General features: G+C 39.7%; 1 protein-coding gene across 3 annotated transcripts in view; it reads left to right on the forward strand.

The window, feature by feature from the left end:
• Nucleotides 1-515: 515 nt before the first annotated feature.
• Nucleotides 516-21225, forward strand: part of LGR5 (leucine rich repeat containing G protein-coupled receptor 5) — a 147329-nt gene continuing 126619 nt past the window's right edge. For 2 of the 3 annotated variants that reach the window (XM_025403339.1, XM_025403340.1), the window contains exon 1: nucleotides 516-1091. In XM_025403339.1, the coding sequence (XP_025259124.1) occupies nucleotides 880-1091 (212 nt within the window). In that variant the 5' untranslated portion in view covers nucleotides 516-879. The remainder of the gene's footprint in view (nucleotides 1092-21225) is intronic. The other variant, XM_025403338.1, reaches the window with a different exon arrangement.

The following is a 21225-nucleotide window of genomic DNA, read 5'->3' on the forward strand; positions in this document are numbered from 1 at the left end:
ATTTATTTAGCGATTAGCCTAGCACTTTGATTTTAGGGCAAAAGCGAGCCAGACCGTGCGGCAGACGTAAGGATCAAAAAGGCCACCTATCATTCGCCGGGGATGCCTGCCTCCTTACCCTGATAACGTAACTATTTCTCTGCATCGAATTTCAGTTTTTGTGTTTTTGTTTTGTTTTGTTCTGTTTAATCACTCCAAGTATCTCATTCATTATTTGAAGCGGGCTCGAGGGAAACGTACTGCATCCTCCAGTCCTTGTGCGTCCGTTTAGGTCTCTCCGAAGCAGGTCCCTCTCGACTCTCAGATCTGGGTCTCCAAGACTCATGAAGGGGTAAAGGTGGGGATCCCTTATTCGGGCGCGCGGCGCTGAGCGCTGAATCCTCCCCGCGGAGGCTCAGTGGGAGCGCCGAGAACTCGCCAGCACCGCGGGCTGCCTGCTGCCTCCCAGCCCAGGACTTGGGAAAGGAGGGAGGGGACAAGTGGAGGGAAAGTGGGGCCGGGCAGGGGGTGCCTGGGAAGCTAGGCTGCGCTGACGTCACTGGGCGCGCAATTCGGGCTGGAGCGCTTTAAAAAACGAGCGTGCAAGCAGAGATGCTGCTCCACACCGCTCAGGCCGCGAGCAGCAGCAAGGCGCACCGCCACTGTCGCCGCTGCAGCCAGGGCTGCTCCGAAGGCCGGCGTGGCGGCAACCGGCACCTCAGTCCCCGCCGCGCTTCTCCTAGCCGCCCACGCCGGCGGGACAGGAACGCTGCGTTTGGTGCTGCAGACTCCCGCTGAGTTGCAGAAGCCCACCGAGTGGCGCCCGGCGCGCCACGGCCCGTAGCAGTCCGGTGCTGCCCTCCGCCCGCGTCCGGCTCGTGGCCCCCTACTTCGGGCACCATGGACACCTCCCGGCTCGGTGTGCTCCTGTCCTTGCCTGTGCTGCTGCAGCTGGCGGCCGGGAGCAGCTCGCCCAGGTCTGGTGCGCTGCTGCGGGGCTGCCCCACACACTGTCATTGCGAGCCCGACGGCAGGATGTTGCTCAGAGTGGACTGCTCCGACCTGGGGCTCTCGGAGCTGCCTTCCAACCTCAGCGTCTTCACCTCCTACCTGTAAGTGCTTCCCCACGTCACTCCGGGAGACAGGCTAAGAGGAGAAGGAAGATTCGTCCAAGGCGAGGCTGGAGTCTCCTCGGCGCCAGCCTGTTCTGGGGGTGGGGGCGGGGGCGGGCGAGTTTGTCAAAGGCATCCTGGCCAGGACTGTTAGGGCCCCCAGAGAAATGCACGTGTCTCGGGGAGTAGCGTGCCGGCACTTTCTGGGCCCGCAGAGAAATGGCTTCAAGTGCAACCCGGGAAAGCGCTGCTGCGCCGCAGCTTCCCAGTCCAGCTCTAGAAACATCGCTGGGTGAATTCCTGCAAATGCAGGCATTTGCGTGTGGAGTGGGCATTTGTGACCCAGAACCTGGTACCCAAAGGCAGGCTGCCATCTGGTTACCGTCCCAACCGCCTCTCTGCGTCTAGTCGCATTCCACGAAAAGATGGTCTGTAGAAAGTTGCCCCAAAGGAGAAACAACTTGCCCAACTCCAGAGGGTTTTTAGTCTGCATCCCTTGCACGATGATGTGATGTAACCTTTTTCTTTTTTTCCTCTTTTCCTCCCTTTCTTCCTCCCTTCTTCCTTCCTTCCCTCCCTCCTTTCTTTTTATTTTCTTTCTTTTTTTAACGGCGTGATTAAAATGTGGCAACCACAAACCCCGATTAGAGCTGCCAGAACGTTATCTTTACCTTTGGCTGCCCGCGCCGCCCTTTGAAGTACCCGCGGCTGCTGTGTAATCTTTAACCATCTCTTCCCCCGGGGGAGGAAAGGGGAAGTGGGCTGAAGGCTGTTGGGCTGGTAAACAGCGGCTCCGACACCCAAAGGGAGACCTGAAGCTCTCTATCATCCCTGGGGGTTTCTCCCACCCCTTCTCTCCCCCACTGCAACTTCCAAAGCCCTGAGGCAGCGGCTCATAGCATAATTTTGTCTGTGGAAAACGCAGGCCCGAAGGTAACAGGTGGTTGGGTGAACGCGGTGACCCAGGAGGAACCCTATTCTCGGAGACCAAGACCACTCTCCCTACCCCCGTGCAAAGCATCTGGGGCTTCATTCCTTCCAGCAGAGACCAGGATCTAGGCCACTCTGGGAAACAGGTGCTCCTTACCACAAGGTGAAACATCTAGGTTTTAGTTCCAGACACTGCAGCGAGCCCACCCCAAGCCCAGGCAATCCCAGTTTTCGGCGTCTCTGATGTACCTTGGCAGGGGAGAGTTGGGATGTTTGTGAACCAGTTCTTCCATCTGCTTAGTTGTTTTCTGGAGGGAAGAAACATGAAGAGGCTTGCACAACATTTTCCACTAGGTAGTGATTCTTTTTCTGGAGACAGTGAGGAAGAAAAAAAGTCTCTTACTTGCTTTAATATTGTCTTTAAAGAAAGGTGCCATCCTGCTAGATTTTAGGATTGGTAGATGGCAGGTCGCCTCCTCCTCTACCATGAAGCTATTTTGACTGCTTTTTCCTTTTTACCTGAAAGAATGATAAAACTATTTTCCCCACCAGGTTTCCCCTCAATTGCACTCATACATGTGGTAGTGATATTGTTCCAGGAATGGAAATCTGCTCTCCTAAATGATCATGCTCTCAGAATTCACATTTCCTCCTCCTGAACAGCTGTCTCTACTACAAAGCAGAATACTCATCCCCAGCCTCTCTGGTTTAACTGCTGAAGTCAGTGTTGCAAGGATTCCGCGCTCTCCAATGCACTGAATTTCTGAGACCAGTTTGGCAATTTTGCCTAGCAGTCTATAACTCTTCTTTCCCATCACGCTGAAGTTTGACTGTATGCAAGGGAGGTGTGCAGTACCCCCAAACACTTAACCTACTATTTAAATCATACATTCATTATAAAATATGTTTAAGAATACAGAAAATAAGCTTATGAATAGTTCCAGATTGCTTTCTTCTCTCACTTGAAAGAACAAATATTTGTTAGGCTTCCGTTACTAAAAGTTGGCATAAAATTCTGCTTTAAACCATTTCCCACATACCTCAAATGCATTTGACTGTGTCCTCCATGTGCTCAGGAGAACTTGCTGCCACCTACTGCCAATGTTCCCTATGTATCTATAGATAGAACCATCTATCTATATTATAGATAACCTCTTGAAGTTAAGATACTATTAGGAAATTAAGTGCCATATTATTATCATGTTATTTGATGACAGCCTGTACAGTGGCCTAAGAAGACATTTTCCCAGTGCCCTATGAAATATTAAACTCAGAGTGTCTGTAAAAAGTGATACAGTAAATGTTAAATACTTATTTCTAATGCAACACAGTTCAAGGAATATGAGTGCTGAATATAGAAGTCAGTCCTGAAGTAAATAACCAATGTGGTGTTCTTTATGATGTGTGATTTCATAATTTGGTGTCCTTATGTACTAAAAAATGCCAGGGCCCATGGGATGCCCTTTGAGCAGGTGTTGAGGGTTTGGGGGGTTTTTTGGTTTTTTACAACCACAGGAATGCTGTGCAGACCTTAAGAGTAGATGATGCCCTGTTTTGGTTACACCTAGTATTCTCTGACCATTTCTGTCTTCACTTGTGCAGCCAAAACATAAAAGAGGAATTTTTATTTACTCATATTCAAATAAACGAGTGTGTGTTCTACTGATTTTCTTATTTGAAAGAATAACTTCCCTTTGATGTTCAAAGGGAACACGAAGTTATAGCTCCACTCCACTGGGGCCCAGTAGAAATTAATCCTTAATGAGAAAGTTGCAGTGTACAAAGACTGATGTGGTGAAAAGCCAGAACTCCTATCTTTTATTATTTGTAAGAGGTTATCATCATTTATTTAGTCAAAATGTTATCTCCTAATCCCCCTCAAAAAAAGAGCAAGCATTTACTTTTCTTCGAACAGATTGACGATGGCAAGTTCCAGCTGTACACATTTGGCAAGTAGCTGTACACATTTACCACAATCTGATAGCCAGCTAGTCAGACTTGTAGATAAAGAAAGTTTCCTACATATCTTCATAGAATGCAAGCATTATTTATGTGCCATTTTGTCATCTTTTTTTTCCCAGAAAAGCAAAATTTTAAGCCAGTCCAAATATTAATATTGACTCTCTTTTCTTACTGAGCTGCCTTCCACAGTAGGTCTTTAACTCGACCAGTGAACAGAGTGGAAACACTGGAAAAATCTCGATCTTCATCTCTTCTCTCCCCCTGCCCCCCAGAAAGTGGTTATGGGCTCTAATTTTACTAACAGGGGCTAACAAAGTTTATTTAGCAGAAAATAAGGAACACACCAAGGTTGAGATATAAAAGCAGACAAAGTTGTTTACAACATTTAATACATCTCTATCTACCAGTTGTGATCTGTTCTAAATAAAGTAGTTCTAGCATCTAATCTTAGTATAGGTAAGCTACTTTAATGCATCAAATGTGGACATTTTTGTTAATAGGATCTTAAAAGTAAACTCCTCTCTGCTACTTTGATGTGCCTGTCATCTAGTTAGTGTGACATTCAGATAGAAAACTAAATCCTAATGAACATCCTAACATAATAAATATACTTTTCTTTATTGGTCCAGAACAGCTATTTTATTTTAAAAAGGAAACTGAGTTTTTCTTTGCTGTTGCTTAAAGGCATTCACATTTCATCCATAAGCAAATTTATGTTATATAAACCAAAGGAACCAAGAGAAAAGATTTTTTTTTTAATTATGTAGTTTGGTTACTTTTTCATATGTAACTTTGAAACAAAATTTAATTTTACACATAACTAGTAAAACTGATGTTAATAAGAACAGAACAAAAGTCACAATTAGTTAATTAGGCACTACCTTAATATCATAAATGTGTTTTAAGTATTTAAGATGCAGTTTCAAAATGAAAGATCCTTTTTAGAATCTTCTCTGAAAATGATTTAATATAGTTCTGCTTCTCTTCTTATCTTAAATAAAAGAAAATGTACTTTAGAAATGATTACAAAAATAGTAACTCTTATAACAGCCTTAACGTTTAGATCAATTACAAACATTATACAGTTTGCTCTAAAATGTACTTTTAGAATTGTTTAAAACATAATGATGCCAGTAAATTTTCTTCATTTTAATGAAGTTCTTTCTTTTTCTCCAGGATTCCTGGGGATTTTTTCCATAGTGTTTTTGTTATGGGATGAATTATTAAAACTAATTGATAATTAGCCTAAGTAATTTTTTAAAGTAGTGAGCTCATTCAAACAATTTTGTAGCATAAATTTAAAATAAATATTTTACTGAATATATTTAACATATGCATGGCAGAGTTGGTGTGACAAGAATGAATTTTTACATATAATAAACATGATCTTCAGGTTTTTTCTTTCTTCGTTATGCATTTTCCTTGAAGTAAAGGAGTTCTGATGTGGCAACAAAAGGTAGCAATCATAAATGAGTTAGAAGATCGGAATCAAGAAATAGCGTGTGTAAATAACATCATGTTTCGATAATAGGCCAGTCACACTTGGATGTGTTTCAAGAAGTTCAGAAACACAAAACTGGTCTATGATTTCTGAGAGTTAAGTATTATATCTGAACTATTTTATTGTTTTCAGTTTTCAAAATATGTATCTGTCAAAGGCATAGAAATATCAGACCAAACAACTCAATAAAGCTATCAAAATTAAAGACATTATAGAATATTTATAATTTTACAGCAAAGCATTTTTTTATATTTCTTCTATCAAATTCATGCATTTAAGTCATTTTAGCTACAAATTTAAGTATGTTTCTGAATAATCTAAATCACATGCCATAAGATAGAAATGAAAAACAGTAGTGGGTTGTCCAATGAGCAATTTTGTGAAGTAATGTTTTTGTTTGGTTCAGTTATTACGCAAATTTAGAATAAGGCTAAATGGCACATTTTCTTGTAAACACTTCCCCAATAGATACTTCTGGCAAATTGAAGTCTTCATGAGAAGACAAATTCCTTCCTATAAGATTCAACTTCCTTACTCCAGTTGCAATATTTTCCTTTATAGAGTCTCAGTTTGTAGTAGAGAGATGAATCAGACTGGCACTAAAGCCACAACTGGTGTATTACATATAAAGCAAAATGAGCTGAATATCTAGTCCTGTTGCTATTTTTGATGTATCTTGGTGGAATTTCACTTGTTAAATCTGCCCATGAGTTCTAGCCCACTACAACTCTTTTATTCCCAGATCTGTCAGCTTTAATCCACACTTTTATTTAACCATTTTAAATAACCAACTATATGCCCAGTTTCACCTGTGGATCTCTATCTATGACAAAAGAAGACATTTCACAGTCTATAATGTGGAATTTTTGATTAAATTCTCATAATTCAAAATTGATTTTGTTCTCCATAAGCTATATGGTGGGAAGCAGGTCCGTTCTTAAAATCTGTGGCATTTTTCTGTTAAATGGATTAAGCCCAATGGGAATGCCCGGCTTGAAATTGGAAGGGAGAAAAACATTAGTCATTTGATTTCAAGAAATGGAATAATATATCTAGTGGTAATGCTAAAAGGCTCTCAACAGGGCATTAGCATTAGTGGAAAACTATTTAAAAGATGTTTCCTAAGCAGAAGTGCTTCTGTATACCCTCAAGTATTACTTCTCTTTTTAATGTTTAAGTCTGGAATTGGAGACGCTGAGATTTACTTGGAGAGTACGCAAAGGAACCAACTCCTGACCTGACCATATAAACAACTTCCTGAAAGTCAGATGGAATAACACCCCAGGGTTTCATGATAGGCTCTCTCCTTCAGGGTTTATTCTTCTTATTTGGCAGTGAGCTCCTCCAGGGTAGGACATTTTCCATTTTATATCCCAAGCGCCCATTCCAATGCCTGGCTCTTAAAGGGAGTTCAGTAAATACCGGTAATGTTGAATTGAGTAGAATTGGCTGAACCAGCTGCTGAAATCCCAGTGGCTAATAGGAGTCAGAGAAAGACAGGTGAGAACTACTAGTCCGCAAGTACAAATAACACAAGGCCGCTGGCCACAATTACTGTCCAGCCCCATTTGAAATACAGCTGAATTGTGTTCAGTTTAAATGATGCAATGAGTTGTTTATTTTAACACATGCCAAGATTTACATGTAGAAATTACTTTATTTTTTTAATAGCAATAGTCATAATAACTGATAGTTTTATTGTGTTTCCTAAGTATCTGGCACTAAATACTTTACTGAGTCATAGGCCCCACAAAGGTACTACATGCTTTGCTCAGTCAATGTCCTTCTTGTGGTGGGGCAACTTGTGACAACTTAGGAGTGATAATAGTACCTCTTAATAGGTAAGCTTACTGTAAGCTTATTTCAAGTATTTCCATTGCTCAAAATATTTTTGGACTTCCTTTGAAGTTATCTTCAGGGCCAATTTACAGCAACCCAAGAAAACCAGCTTTCCAATTTATACTTATGCCTCGTAATCATTTTAATTGGTGCTGAAATATTTCAGCCCATTTTTCTTTTCAGGAACACAATGTATGAAGCCCTAATACCAGAAATATTTTTTCAGGGAATTCCAGAGCAAAATGCAGTTTTCAATTTTCCAATAATGTTAGCATTACGTTACAGAGTTTAGGGCCAATATTATAAGTTCAGTAGACATAATTTTATATATCCATTTTCTTACTACCACAGAAACAATTTTTCTTGTCTCCAAATCAGAGATAAGTTGTGGTAGCTGCCAGAGTATTGGGAAGAGTGATCAATAGATTAGTAACCACCTAGGCAAGAATGAAACTTTTTTCCTATAACCAGATCTATGTATCAAATGAAGTAGCTGCATTCTTTGGAACTGTTTCTCAGTTCAAATGGCCATGAACTTTCTTAACAGACAAATTCTATTTGAGCTTGTATTCACCTTTAAAATGGATGAAATGAGATAAATTGTTGTCTCAAAGGTATCATAATGTTATTCATTTGATTCAGAATAGAAAATTGTTTCAAAGTTTTATCAAATTCCCCAACATATTTTTAAACTGTGCATGGTTTAACCATTAGACAATTAGTGATACAGACTTATGTGTCAATTAGAAATCTGGATAAGTCATAGAAAAGTTCCCTCCTTCAAACAATGAAAAACCTTTTCGGAACTATGCATCTAATTTCCTCAGTCCTTTAATTCAGCTTATTAACCTGATATACATTAATCATTTATTGTATTACAAAGTCAACAGAAAAAACAGTACTGATGTTTAGAAAAATTAGGATATGTTTGGGGTACAGTATCTAGAATGTTTTAAAAAAGTACTCTCATACTCCAGCTTTTTACTGACTTAATAATTTAAAATTATTCAACAATCTCTAATTTTCAAATATCCTATTTTTTATATATGCACATTTTCCACATACTTGTTTTATCCTTCTTGCCTTCAGAAGGAGTGTTTGCTGCTTCTTCAAACAAGGATTGTGATGGCCAAGGGGGAAGAAAGTGTCTCGTGCACACACTAATACACACACCAACAAGAAACAATTCCCTTTGTGCACTTGCTTGGCAGAAATGATACAAACGTTGGCAGGGCATAGCCGTGGAGGGCCGACCCTTTACAAGGGAGAGACTGTGGAACTGGCTGCTTGAAGGCACCTTCAGTTCATTTCAGAAACTGAAATGCAGAAGACAATCGTCCTGGCAAAGGGAGCCCAACTCCAGCTGAGAACGCGTGCATGGAGCTGACCTCCCTCCTCAGCCTGCCAGGCGAGATTAAGCTTTCCTCAAGTGGTCCCTTGTTAGCCTGTCCTTTTTTCCATGTTGCTCATCTTTCACAACTAGAAGCCAAGTGTTTCAAACTGTTCCTCAATGTGCAGCCAAATTCCTTTATTTCCCCCTTCCTCCTCCTTGTCTCCCTCACACACACAAACACACCCACACACACACACACACACACACAACTGTGGTGACTAAGCTTACATGCGTGCCTTCTTTTCAAAGCCTACACTGAGAAAATAACCTTAGAATTTTTAAGTTTCACTAAAACACTGGTAAATACTTTTGTTCTCCTTTTTCCTTGAAACCTTGATTAAGTGGAGCAGAGACCTCCACAAAAGATGTCGATTTGTAAAAATAACCTTTCTTTGATCAAAAAAGCCACAAAAGTGTACTTCTCAGGAAAGTAGAAAACCACACATGATCTCAAGTGGAAAAAATATAAAGAATTTGCTGAATTTTTAACCTTAGTACATAACAAGGATATTATTTTAAAGTTGGTTGGTTAATGTGGGCTGTGTTAGAACTTTCAATGTGTTGTGTTTGGGTTTATGCAATGTTATTTTAATGAGTTTATTGGTTCGATGCACAAAACACCACATGGTGCTTGAAGGTTTTAGGTTATAAATTTTCTCGTGAGGCACTTACTTGAAGGAACTCTGTTACATAATCAATTGGTCTTTAAATCTATCAGCACAAAATATAACCTTTCAGTTTTTTACATATGTGGTGATTATTATTTGATTATGAAAACCAAATAAAAATTTCCATAGAAGATGTTATATTCCTTAATGAACTATTTTGTATATATATTGACGTTTTCACAATAAACATTTATTTCACAGTATTTGTTGAGTGAATCTACAAAGTGAATTTGGAGTCTTCTAGTAAAGACGGAGAATAAAGAATCTTCCTCTTTGTCTTTGTACTTTCTGTCCTGAAGGGACCCTTAGCAGACATGCCTGCATTTGGCAATAAGCCTACTCTATCATTGTTACAGTGTTAACTGTACCATAGAGAAAAGCCTAGAAAAACAATGGCAAGAGAGGTGGAAGGGCTAACGGAAGAAATTTGCTACCCAAGGGACAGTGCTGACAGAACTCAAAGACTGTGAGTTACTGGACTCCACTAGACACCTGTTCCCAGGGGATACACTTCTCCTGTGTCTCTCTTTACCTTTCTTCATCCCTCGCTTCAAGATAGTATCAGAGAACTGAAAGGATGCCTTGTCCTTATCTCAGACACTTTCCCCACCAAGGGCTTCAAACTAGAAGATGAAGGGAAGTTTAGAAAGAAGAGTCCTTGTGATTTAAGTATCAACTCCAGTCACCAAAATTGGGGTCTCTGATTTTAACTTGGAAAAGCTACATTACTGTTCCTATGGTGGAAGATCTTAGCTCATGCACAGTCCCTATTCTTCAGCAGCTGTTGTTCTCTGGGACTCAGTGCAATATAGTACAGGAGGAAGTTCAAGATCTTTTTTTATTGAGTCTTCAAGCTCGGGTAGCAAAAGGAAATCCTAGTTAAACCAGATTCTCCCATGTTGTGAGCATATCTTATTTGAAGATCTCAAAAGGTTTAGCAGCATGATTAACTGACAGCAAGTGTCCACCTTCCACCTTCCAGCTGCTGGCCTTGTAGGAAAACATCTACTTCCCCAGAGTCTTATAGTCATAAGTGTTAGGTAGATATGTTCTGGTCCTGAATGACTACTACATAGTAACTTGAAACCCTCTTTGCCTTAGCTATAGGAACATCTCAGAATATAATTAATTGTATATTGTGAAGGAAAGCAAATTTGGGGAGATTTATGTTAATTATAATAAACCTAATTTAGAGTTTGAACTAATACCTAACTACATTTAGAGTAAGTTCTACTGTGAAGAACTAAAAGGATAATCTTTTATCCACAAATTACCAGAATGACTAAGCTGTATATCTAAGATCACATTACACAATGCAAGACTGAAATTTAATCGTGATTGCTAGAGCATTACCCGAATTGCCCAAATAAACAGAATTAAAATCACTTAGATGGGTTACAAAGGATTTCAGTGAGTCAAAAGCCATGGCTACCCAGGGAATTTAGAATGGAAAGAACCTTGGAATTTACCTAATCCAACGTCTTTATTTCACAGATGATGAAATTTATGTTCATAAGGGGTTAATGACATTCCGAAAATCACACAGCTAGCAAAGACAGAATTACACTCCAGATCTCCTGAAAACCCCAGCCCAGTACTACTTCTTGGTCACCTTTATATTTCAATGTCAGATACTCCAATGAACTCAAAAACTCCCAGTTACTTTTTCCAGATGTTGCCAAATATCCTGTTGTTTACACATATTATATATGTCCATATCTAGATGTGTACCTGAATTTTAACAGTATCATCTTATTTTGGTCCATTGTAAATACAGATACAGTATCTCCATATCACCTAAAAATCTGCAGAGCAAAAAGGAACACTCAGATTTAGCTTGAAAAATAATTAAGCATAATTAATCCCCCAAATGTCTGTTCATAATTGTCATTTACTTCTTTTTTCTGTTTTTGGTAAAGATGGGAGTATGGCTATGTTGCCCAGGCTGGTCTCGAACTCCTGGCCTCAAGTAATTATCCACCTCAGCCTTCCAAAGTGTTGGGATTATAGGCAGTAGCCACCAGGTCCAGCCTCTGTTCATAGTAGTTAAATCTCTAATTATTGTAATTAAAATTTCATTTATGACCTTAATTTTATCAAATTTTGGTTGCCTTAATGTCCCTTGTAACTGTTCTCTTTCTCTTCTAGCAGTGAAATTGCACTAGTCCAGGGTCTACTCACTTTTTTCCTGGATAACTGTAGCAGTTTCCTGTCATGGTCTACATAGACCCCCAACACACACACACACACACTCCCTACTATCCTGCTAGTCTCTTCAAGATGCACCTCTGGTCATGTCTTACCTATATTCAATCCTTCAGTGGTGTCCTGTAATTTCATAATAACTTTTAACACCTCAGTTTAGCCCACAAAGTCAACTTTTTTTGCCTCATCCCTAACCTGCAACCCCTGCTGCCAATTCCCCCTCGCTAGCTCCCTGTTAAAAGAAAAACCTTAGACAAATTAAACTTAACAGAGTTTAATTGAGCAAGGAACAAATTGGGCAGCCCCCAAACCAGAATAGATTCAGAGAGAATCTGGCGCTGCCATGTGGTTTGAAGAAGATTTATGGACAGAAGAGGGAAAGTGAAGAACAGTGAATGGAAGTGAGGTGCAGAAACAGATGGATTGATTACAGCTTGGTGTTGGCCTTATTTGAACAGAGTTTGAATAGTGAGCCATCTTTGATTGAACAAAACTTGGTGCTTGGGTCAAGAGCAGGTTACAGTCTGTTTTCACATCCAGTTAGGTTGCAGCTTACTATGTATGGAGAAACCTTTAGGCCAAACTTAGAATATGTAAAGGGGTAGCTTTAGTCTGAATTTAACACCCCAAACTCTCTTCTCTCCAGCCATTTCAAACTGCATCTTACAATTTCCCTATTTCATGCCTCCAGGTGTTCACATGTGTTGCCCTGTGCTGGGATTGCCTTTCTTCTTTTGCTAACCTCTGTTAGTCTTCCCATACTCAGCTCAAATGTTACCTCCTCTGGGAAGCTTTCTGTAACCCCACATTTTAGAAACCTGTCTTTGATGCTCCCACACCATTCTGAGCCCATTTTGATCATAGCGCTCACCACACTTGATCACCATATTTCATCTACTTGTCTGTTTCCAGTACTGGACTATATACCCCTTGAAAATTGGATCAGAACACAGAATTCTTGTACATTTATCACGTTTTTCATTTTCTCTATTTTATGGTGCTTCGACATCTTGGAGCCTTGCTGCTCCTAGAGAGACTGCCCCTCCTAGGGCTAAGGAATTCCTGGAGATAGCAAATGATTTTCTCTGGAGTGCACCTTTCATATGCAAACCAACCAATCCAAAGGCCACACCCCACCCCCAACCACTCCCTCTCCCAGGCTCTTTCAGGGCTCTTACACTCTATGTCAATATTCTCCTGGTCTACTCACCCCAAGCTCAGGTTTCAATAAATTGAGATAGCCCCTACACCCCACAGCACACTGAAATTATTCAACTACCCGATCCTAAACCTGCTTACCCTGCCTTGTCCATTCCTTCCCATGGAAACCACAATAAAGGACCTGCCCATGCTTTTCTTCTGCTCCTTCTATCTCCAGACTGAGCCCAGAGCTTTCCTGTGTGGCTCTGCATGGAATGGTGAGTCCTCTCCTCTTGGGAACTGTGAGTAACAAACTCCCTTTTCAATGGCAGTCATCTCCTGATCTGTTGGCCTCATCACACCTGAATAATATTAACACCTACATTTTAAAATACCTGGTGTCCATGCATGTCTGCATCTGGGCAACTTCAAAGGGGCACATAGCCCAGGCACACTTAAAGGACAGTCAGCACAGTTTTCTCTCTGGAGGGTACTCTTCTGTTCCCCTAAACTCTATGTAAAACTCAAACTGTCCACATGCCTAAGACATAAGATGCCATTTTCTAGCTGCCAAACATGCAACGGAGTGAGACTACTTGATATAATTTCTGATATAATCTTATAATGTGATGACAGAGAGATTCTTTCCTCTAAATTTGGCAGACTGATTGTTTGGAATATCCCAAGACAGAGGGAAAAAAATTCAAAAAGTGCTGTTGATGCTTTTACCTGTAGTTCCTCATTTGACCCTCATAATAAACAGTAAAATAGTTATTACTATCAATATGAGAACATCTCTTGATGTTAGAAATGAGAACATTTCTTGATGACTATTGCAGCCTTATCTTCAGTGACCTTGACAAGTTACCCAATGCCTCAGTTTTCTCATTTGTAAGATGGCAATAATAATGACATCTACCTGACTAAGTTGTTGTGAAGACTGGTGAGATAATGCACATAAAGCACTTTACATGGCACCTCACTTGTGTAGGATGCATTAAATGTTAGGTGCAATTATTTCTGTTGATGATGGTACAGTTACTATCACACTAAACCCATGCTTTTCAAGTATACCATGCTGTCTCTTACTGTTATTCCCTAAATTAGCTAAATTAATTGTCCTGAATGTTTAAAAGTTTAAATGTAATTTTCATTAAATAAGATTTCTTAATGTTAAAAACAAGAAAAGAACAGCAGAAAGGCACCTACTAGGTAAAGAACTAGAGGAGAAAGAAAGGGCATCTTCAAATGAATTTGGCATCACCCAGCAACTGTTATAAATAAAAATATTCTAACTTTTGTTTCTGATCCTTTGTATCAAATAGACAAAAGATTATGTGTTTAAAATGAAGTTTCATATTTGCACATGAGTGTGTAGCATTTTGAAGACACTGCACAAATCCCCAGGATAGATGAGGGCTGAGTGAACACTTTGTCACAGAGAGTAGGCTGATGGCACAATGTTAGGACTCTACTCCTCAGATACAATTTAATGAATGACCCAGAATTTGTAGTCCTGGGCTTGAAGTGCTTTTATCCTTTCCTTTTTTTTTTTTAAAATCTCATCCACCCTCATGACTTTTCCTGACTGTGAAAGAAAAATTCAGCTTGCTAGCTTCTTCTGCTCTTAGAAGCTCCAGTATCAGCCGTTGATTCGCTACAGTGGCAGGCAAGAGATGATGGATTTGAGGGGACTGAGAGAAAGTTGGGAATTCAACCTTCCTTCAGAGCCAAAAATACATTCAGGAAAACCCAAGATTTCAACACAACAAAAATGTGTTTCTTTTTTTTTTTATATTAACTGAAAAAATAGTTCTACTTTAAGAACAAAAACTGATTTAAGGAATGGGCTTGTGTCTACCTGAAAATACATTTGAAATAATGTAATTTTCATGAGGAACTTCAGTACTCATCTTTGACAAAGAAGCAGTTGGTTCAACATAATTGCGGGAAGGCTCTTTCAGTCAGTGATGGTGATGAGGCTAATATCGTTCCCTGAGAATAATAGGTATCAATGATGTGAATTTGTGTAGGAGAGGGGATTCAAAGTTAAATAGGGGGTCAAAGTACCACTTGGACTTGTGTTTCAAGCAGGAAGCCTCTGGAATTAGGCCCAGTGATCCTCAGGGGAGAAGAGAGATAGGTGAGCAGTTCTTGGAGCAGAGAGTCTTTTAATCCTATCGGATGAGCCTGTATTACTGTCTCTGCGGATGTTCTGTACCCTTCTGCAAAAGGGGAAAGCTGACTTTTCCCATAACTGATGAAATCAAGAGAGCAGTTCTGAAAAAAACAAGGGAAATCTCCTTATATCTTACTACATATAGAAAGATGATTCTAGAATTCCCGAGTGCCTACTGAATTAATAAACCAGGAAGCTGATTTATTTCACCACTCTAAATCTAACATGGAAGAAATCGTCAGACATCTACTACATATCATCCAGCAGTACAGATTGGAGAAGTAGACTCTGTCAGCCCACCTTTATCAAACAGCGTAAATAATCACCAAACCAAGGGAAGCAGAAGGCAGCAAAAGTCAAACAATTTTCAGTGAAGAGTCAGAGCATCTCTCTCAAAGGGAAATCCTTCAAGTGGAGAGGAGAGGGTAGGAGGAAAGTGGCAGCCCAGAGGAGACGAGACTGTGGCAAATTAGAAAGAAATAAAACAATACCCAAAGGAACTCAAAGGAGAGGTGAAGCGCAAGACAGAGAGAAGAGTGAGGCAAGAGGACAACCTGCCAAGCATAGCACAGAGCTTGGCTACTGGCTCCACTGTGGAGCTGGCTCACCCCATGGGTAGAGTACAATCCTTCGAGATATCCACAAGGCACACACACACATGCACACGCACACACACACACACACATACCCCACGGCCACATCTGTGCATATACACAAAGGAATAAGAAAAAAAAACCACTCATTGTGGAAATACCCTCAAAATCTCAAAATATATATCTAACCTACAGGATAAAGCAACTGGAATACTCCTGGGAACTGGGAGTATCACTATGGTGCAGGGGAAAAAAAGCAAACAGAAAACAAAACAAGAAAAAAGTGCAGGAGAGTAGTACACTAGATTAGAAGTCCAGGTCTGTAGTTCTGAAACTTGCCAACACATTAGTTCCAAGTGGGAGCTAATTTAACCATCTCAAAGCCCAGATCCCACACCAAACTAACTAAATCACAGTTTCTGAGGGAAGGAGCTAGGTATCAGAACGTACTTTAACTCCCCAAGGCAAATTCAAAATGAGACCAAGTTTGAGAACCACTGATCTGGGCCCAGCTACCCCACTAATCAGCCACAGAATCTCTGGCAAGATGCATATCCTCCCTGTCTCAATTTTTGCATCTGTAAAATAAGAGAGGTGAACATATGTTCTGAGGTCTTTCCTAATTCAGTCATTCTAGGAGTCTATCAGCTTGACATTTGTGTGTATTGCAATAGGGCAGGTGTAGCAGGATTGTAGAAAATGGGAGGTTTCCACAGACCCACACCCACTCCCATTTTGTGCAGCAAATCTGGAAGCATTGTTTACTCTCCTGCCACGAGCATTACTTAAAATGACTTTATTTGTTTTACAGTTTAGAGAGCCTCTGTAGGTAGCCTCAGGAGCCCATTCATTTCATTAACATTAAATCAACAAGCAGACCTTCTTTCTGCCTCTCTCTAGCAGGATTAATGGATTTTGGCATGATTTGTGCACCTAGCAGCAAAACCTCGTGCTGAGAAAGCTAGCAGGCTTGACTAATTCCCAGTAGTGCTAACTTCATAAACTTACTTTAAGCTTTTAACTTTGACTAAAGATTAAAGGTAATGACTCCACGTCGTTGTTTAGATGTACGATACTCAATATACACAAAAAATTATACAAAAATGACAAACCATTTGATAAATTAACATTGTATAAATATGTGCATATAGACATGGTTTTTATGCTTATGAAACTACTCAATTCTGTATATAAAAAGATCCCCTAAAACACTGAGAGATTTATGTAATAAATAATCGCAGTAAATAGAGTATTGACAGATGTATTTGTAAATTGTAAGCATAAAAATTTATGGTTAGAATATTATAATATACTGATAGAAGACCTAGTTTCACATGATGGAACATTGACTATGAGAAATTTTCTAAGAAGCAAAATTATTCTACTCTATGAGACCAGTTATCACCTACAAAGCATTCCCACACATGACTGCTTATACTTTTATATTCCAGTCTTACATTAAATTCAAAATTTAGATAAGTCCACATGAAGACGGGGGAGAAAAGGAAAAAATACAATATTTCCAGCCCATCTGACAAGACTACATAAAAAGCTTTTGATCAAAGGGTCTTAAGTACACTTTACTGGTGTGACAAACAACATTTTTATCCCTTTATTAGATTTATTTTTCTTCTGAAAACTGCAGTGACCAGGGTATGGTTTGTGAAAGAAAGCTGGCAGGGTTGTGTTCTTTGATTCCTAATTAACACCTTCAGTCTCAAAAGAGAACCAACAGAAATACCATAAAATGTTGCAGCTGCATTGTGATTCCGCTTGGTTGGTTTGTTAAAAGTCGGCTGGGCATTGGCAGCTGCAATAAAGGGAAAGCTCAATGGATGTTTTGTATTGTACCCACTGAAGTGAAAGAAGGCAACCATTTTATTTTTCAAATGGGCAGCTGCAGAGGGAGGTTTAAATGGAGCTAAATGCAAGATTTACTGTTAATTTATAGTAAATAAATAAAGAAAATAAAACCTAGCTTTCCGGTTTTTACAATCACATAACAGACATTTTAGCTGGAAATTATTAAGGACCATCATTTCAGAGCTTTTTAGCAACCAATTTGGGGAATTCGGCAACAAGGAATAGCATTCATTTAAAATCAAAACAGCCTTTTTGAAAGAGCTGAGCAAGCCAAAGCTTTAGAAGCTGACATTTCCACTTTGAAAGGTAAAGATATATCTTTCCTGTCTTGGGTAACGTAACTCCCTCGTCCCACTTTATTGAAACCCTAAAATTTGTTCAGATGGAAATTGAATAAGATTCCATACACCCCCATTTCACTTTTTTTTTTAAGAGCGTGGAGTTGAATTTTGCCTATGGTAGGGGAATAAAGGAGGCATTTAACTTTGGTCAGATAAATCTCACTCACATTCAAAAATGCAATTAAGGAAATATGTAAATCTAGATGTTTCATCAAATGCTAGCTAAGGGGTTACTAGTTCTTTTCGAACACAATGAGTGAACTAAAGAACTTTAGTGTCTGTGTAAGAACCATTGTCCAAGCCGCAGTCCCTGTTGGAAACAGAGTCCGGCCTGGCCGTGGGAAATACCTACATATTTGACACAGACCCTATTTCTGAGAGAAAGGGGATGGAAGAGAAAGTATGGAGATTTTACTGTTGCATTCTAATCAACCATGATCTGCCTAATTTGCTTTGATCAGGAAGATAAACTAATTTTTCTATGAGCTGGTTAGAAGTAATTAGCAAGCCAAAGCTTTCATGTTATTTCAAAAGAGCTAAAGTAAAGGGGATCAGAAAGTGTAATGGTGGGAGCTAAATACATCTTTTCTGCTCATCTAAGAGCATTGTTCATTCAAAATAGGATACTGACACAGAAGAGGAACTTCAGCTAAAGATAGTTTCGTGGGCTACACAACCATTGTAAGTCCAGGGATTTACATAGTGCTATGTAACTAAACAAGGTTACCAAAAGTGACTTATAACTGGTGTCTGTGTCATATAGTCCCGCTGTTTTGTGGGAACACCTTTACCTTCACGTAAAAAGGTGCAATTATTGTCTAGTCCTAAAGCGTTGGTGGTTTTTCCCTGAAGCTCAGTCTTTCACATGTGAGTTGTTGGAGGCAGTTGCCTGCGTTTATTTGAACCCTAAGCTGTTGCTGCTTCTCTCATGCACACAGACCCAGCCAACTTGGGATCCTACAATCCTGGACATACTAGAATGGGATCTAAGATCAAATTGAAAAAGTTAATCAGGAACCTGACACCACAGATGCTTCAGTTTCACAGCCTGGTTCATGGTTTTTGTGCCAGTTACCAACTTCAGTAGTGCCGCCTCCTCCTTTCTTGTTTTTTTCTAAGCTCCCAAACATATGTAGTCATTAGATGAGAAGGAAAGATTTTGGAATATGGGATTTTGTTTCTTAAATAAAATCTACTATTTAGTGTTACTTTTTTTCTTGTTGATATGACCTTTGCATTACTTCCCTTTTCAAACTCTTGTAGTAGATATGGTATCTGTAACCCTACTGTAAACTTAATTGCTTTTTTGGCTACTAATCTCCTGTGCTAGGGTTCTTAGATACCAAAGTGTGTATTTCCAGTCAGATTTAATGTTCCTTATAAAATGAGTAGATCTTTTAAAAGGGCCTCTGTGAGGTTAGAGCTCAACAAGCTTCAAGGTTATAGAGAAACTATTATTGTGGAATAATTCTAAAGGAAACTAGAAAATATGATTTAAAGACCAATATTCTACCTTACTTTTAAAGTTACTTAAAATAATTGGATTTAGTTTTCTGATTTTTTCTATTTTTTAGAAAGCTGCAGTCAACAAACATTTTAACTCTTCTTTCACTGTTTTAAAAGTCCTTAAGCAGTGTTTAAAAATGTAAATAAGTCTGTTTTTACTTTCTTGCTAGTTTTTATAAAGTCTAGAAAAGATGGCGACTATGAGTAAGAAGTCAATCTATGACTGTGGAAGAGATCTTTCAGAGTGTCAGCTTCGTGTGCCTGCAAATTTATTTGTTCATTTATCCATTTATTCACACAATTAATATTTATCAACTGCCCACCTTGTGCTAGATGCTGAGGGTATAACAGTGTACAAGATGTACACAATCCTTGCCTTTGTATGGCAGCAGACATTTTTTAAATGCATATTTAAATATAAATTATTCAGATGAAAGATCTCTGATGGCAACCAGGAGTGCACTAAAAGAGAACCTGCTTGGTCTTGGTGGTCAGGGAACACTTCCCTTGGGAAATGACATTTAATCTGAAACTTGGAGGATGAGTTAGAGTTAGCCAAGGAAAGGAGAGGGACGGAGTATTCTAGACTTTCCCATTTAAGTCTGAGCACTGGCTGAATTCTCCTCTGTGCTTTCTGCACTTATAATATGTAGCATAACCTAGTAAGACCAGTAATGACCCTATACCAAAGGAGGCCTGAATGCAGTAACTAAGAGGCAGAATCCTCCTGTGAGATCTGACCTCTCATTACTAGGAGCCCTCTCGTAAGGCAAGGCACTCTGCAGTTGTGTTCTGATTTCATAAGTGTACCTTCTGCTTTACTGGCTTATAGTTTTACTGGGCATATCTCATTCATTTTCAATTCTTCTGAAATACAATTATGAACTCATTTATTTGCACCCCTAATAATAACATAAGGAGAAGGTGGTAATCATGATATACGAGCCTGTACATTTCCCCTGCATTTGATGGAGGAGCAAGGAGCTGAGGGCCAGGTCCATATACTGAGCCCTACTCCCCACTGGAAGTAGAAAGCATGATTCCCCTCTATTCTTCTCTCATTCACGGTAAACTCTCCCAATTTTTGTTCACAAGGGGGAGCTGGCCAAATCTAAGTTTATTAATTCAACTATTCAACTGATATTTGTTCCTCACCTCCTATTAGGCCAGTTCTAGACTAGGCCCAAGAAACAAAGATGAATTAAGGAACAGCCTCTGCTCTCTGGAGTTCACAATTTAATTGAGGAAGACAGTCAAGAAAACAAAAGTAGTGTAGTGGTTAGGAGCCTTCCTCTGGGGTAATCACTTGGTATTGGAATCCTGGCACTACCTCTTATTTGCTTGGACAAATTATTTGTACTGACCATTTATAATAATTATTACTCCTATAAATTATAATAATTTATAATTATTGTTATTGTTCTAAATAATTATTACTCCTCTGGGGCTTCCGTTTTTCTCATCTGTGAAATAGAATGTTTGGGCTAGAGCTGTTTCCAAGGGTTTGTTTGCAGACCACTTAGAATAGTGCCTGGCAGGTAGTAAAGACAAGGTAAGGTTAGCTATTGTTACTAACAGAGGTTGATATAATGTCCTGTGGAAGCAGAGAGAAGAAAATCATTCACTCCACTTGGAGTTGAAAATACTTCACAGAGAGGGTCATGCTTGCCCTGCTCTTGAAGAATGGGGAGGTTTTCACCATATGGATGGGGCATACCCTCTAGAAGTCAGGACCCACATCAGCGCAGGCACAGGAGTGTGAAAGCATGTGGAAGGAAAGTTTCAGATTTGCTGAACATGAGACAACAGTGACTGGAAATGAGAAAATGATGAAGAGAGAAATACAAAAAGGATCCTAAGAGTCACAAGGACTCATGGGAAGACACAAAAAGTTTAGTGGGGAGAAGTTGAGTAAACTTCTCAGTTCCAATCATGACTTCTGCCTGCCAAATAAAGCCTAAGGTCCTTCTTCAAGTTTTCCTTCACAGCACGCTAAGCGTCTGAGGCGCAGGGT

Source organism: Theropithecus gelada, chromosome 11, assembly GCF_003255815.1.
Source record: "Theropithecus gelada isolate Dixy chromosome 11, Tgel_1.0, whole genome shotgun sequence".
NCBI classification, from domain to species: Eukaryota; Metazoa; Chordata; class Mammalia; order Primates; family Cercopithecidae; genus Theropithecus; species Theropithecus gelada.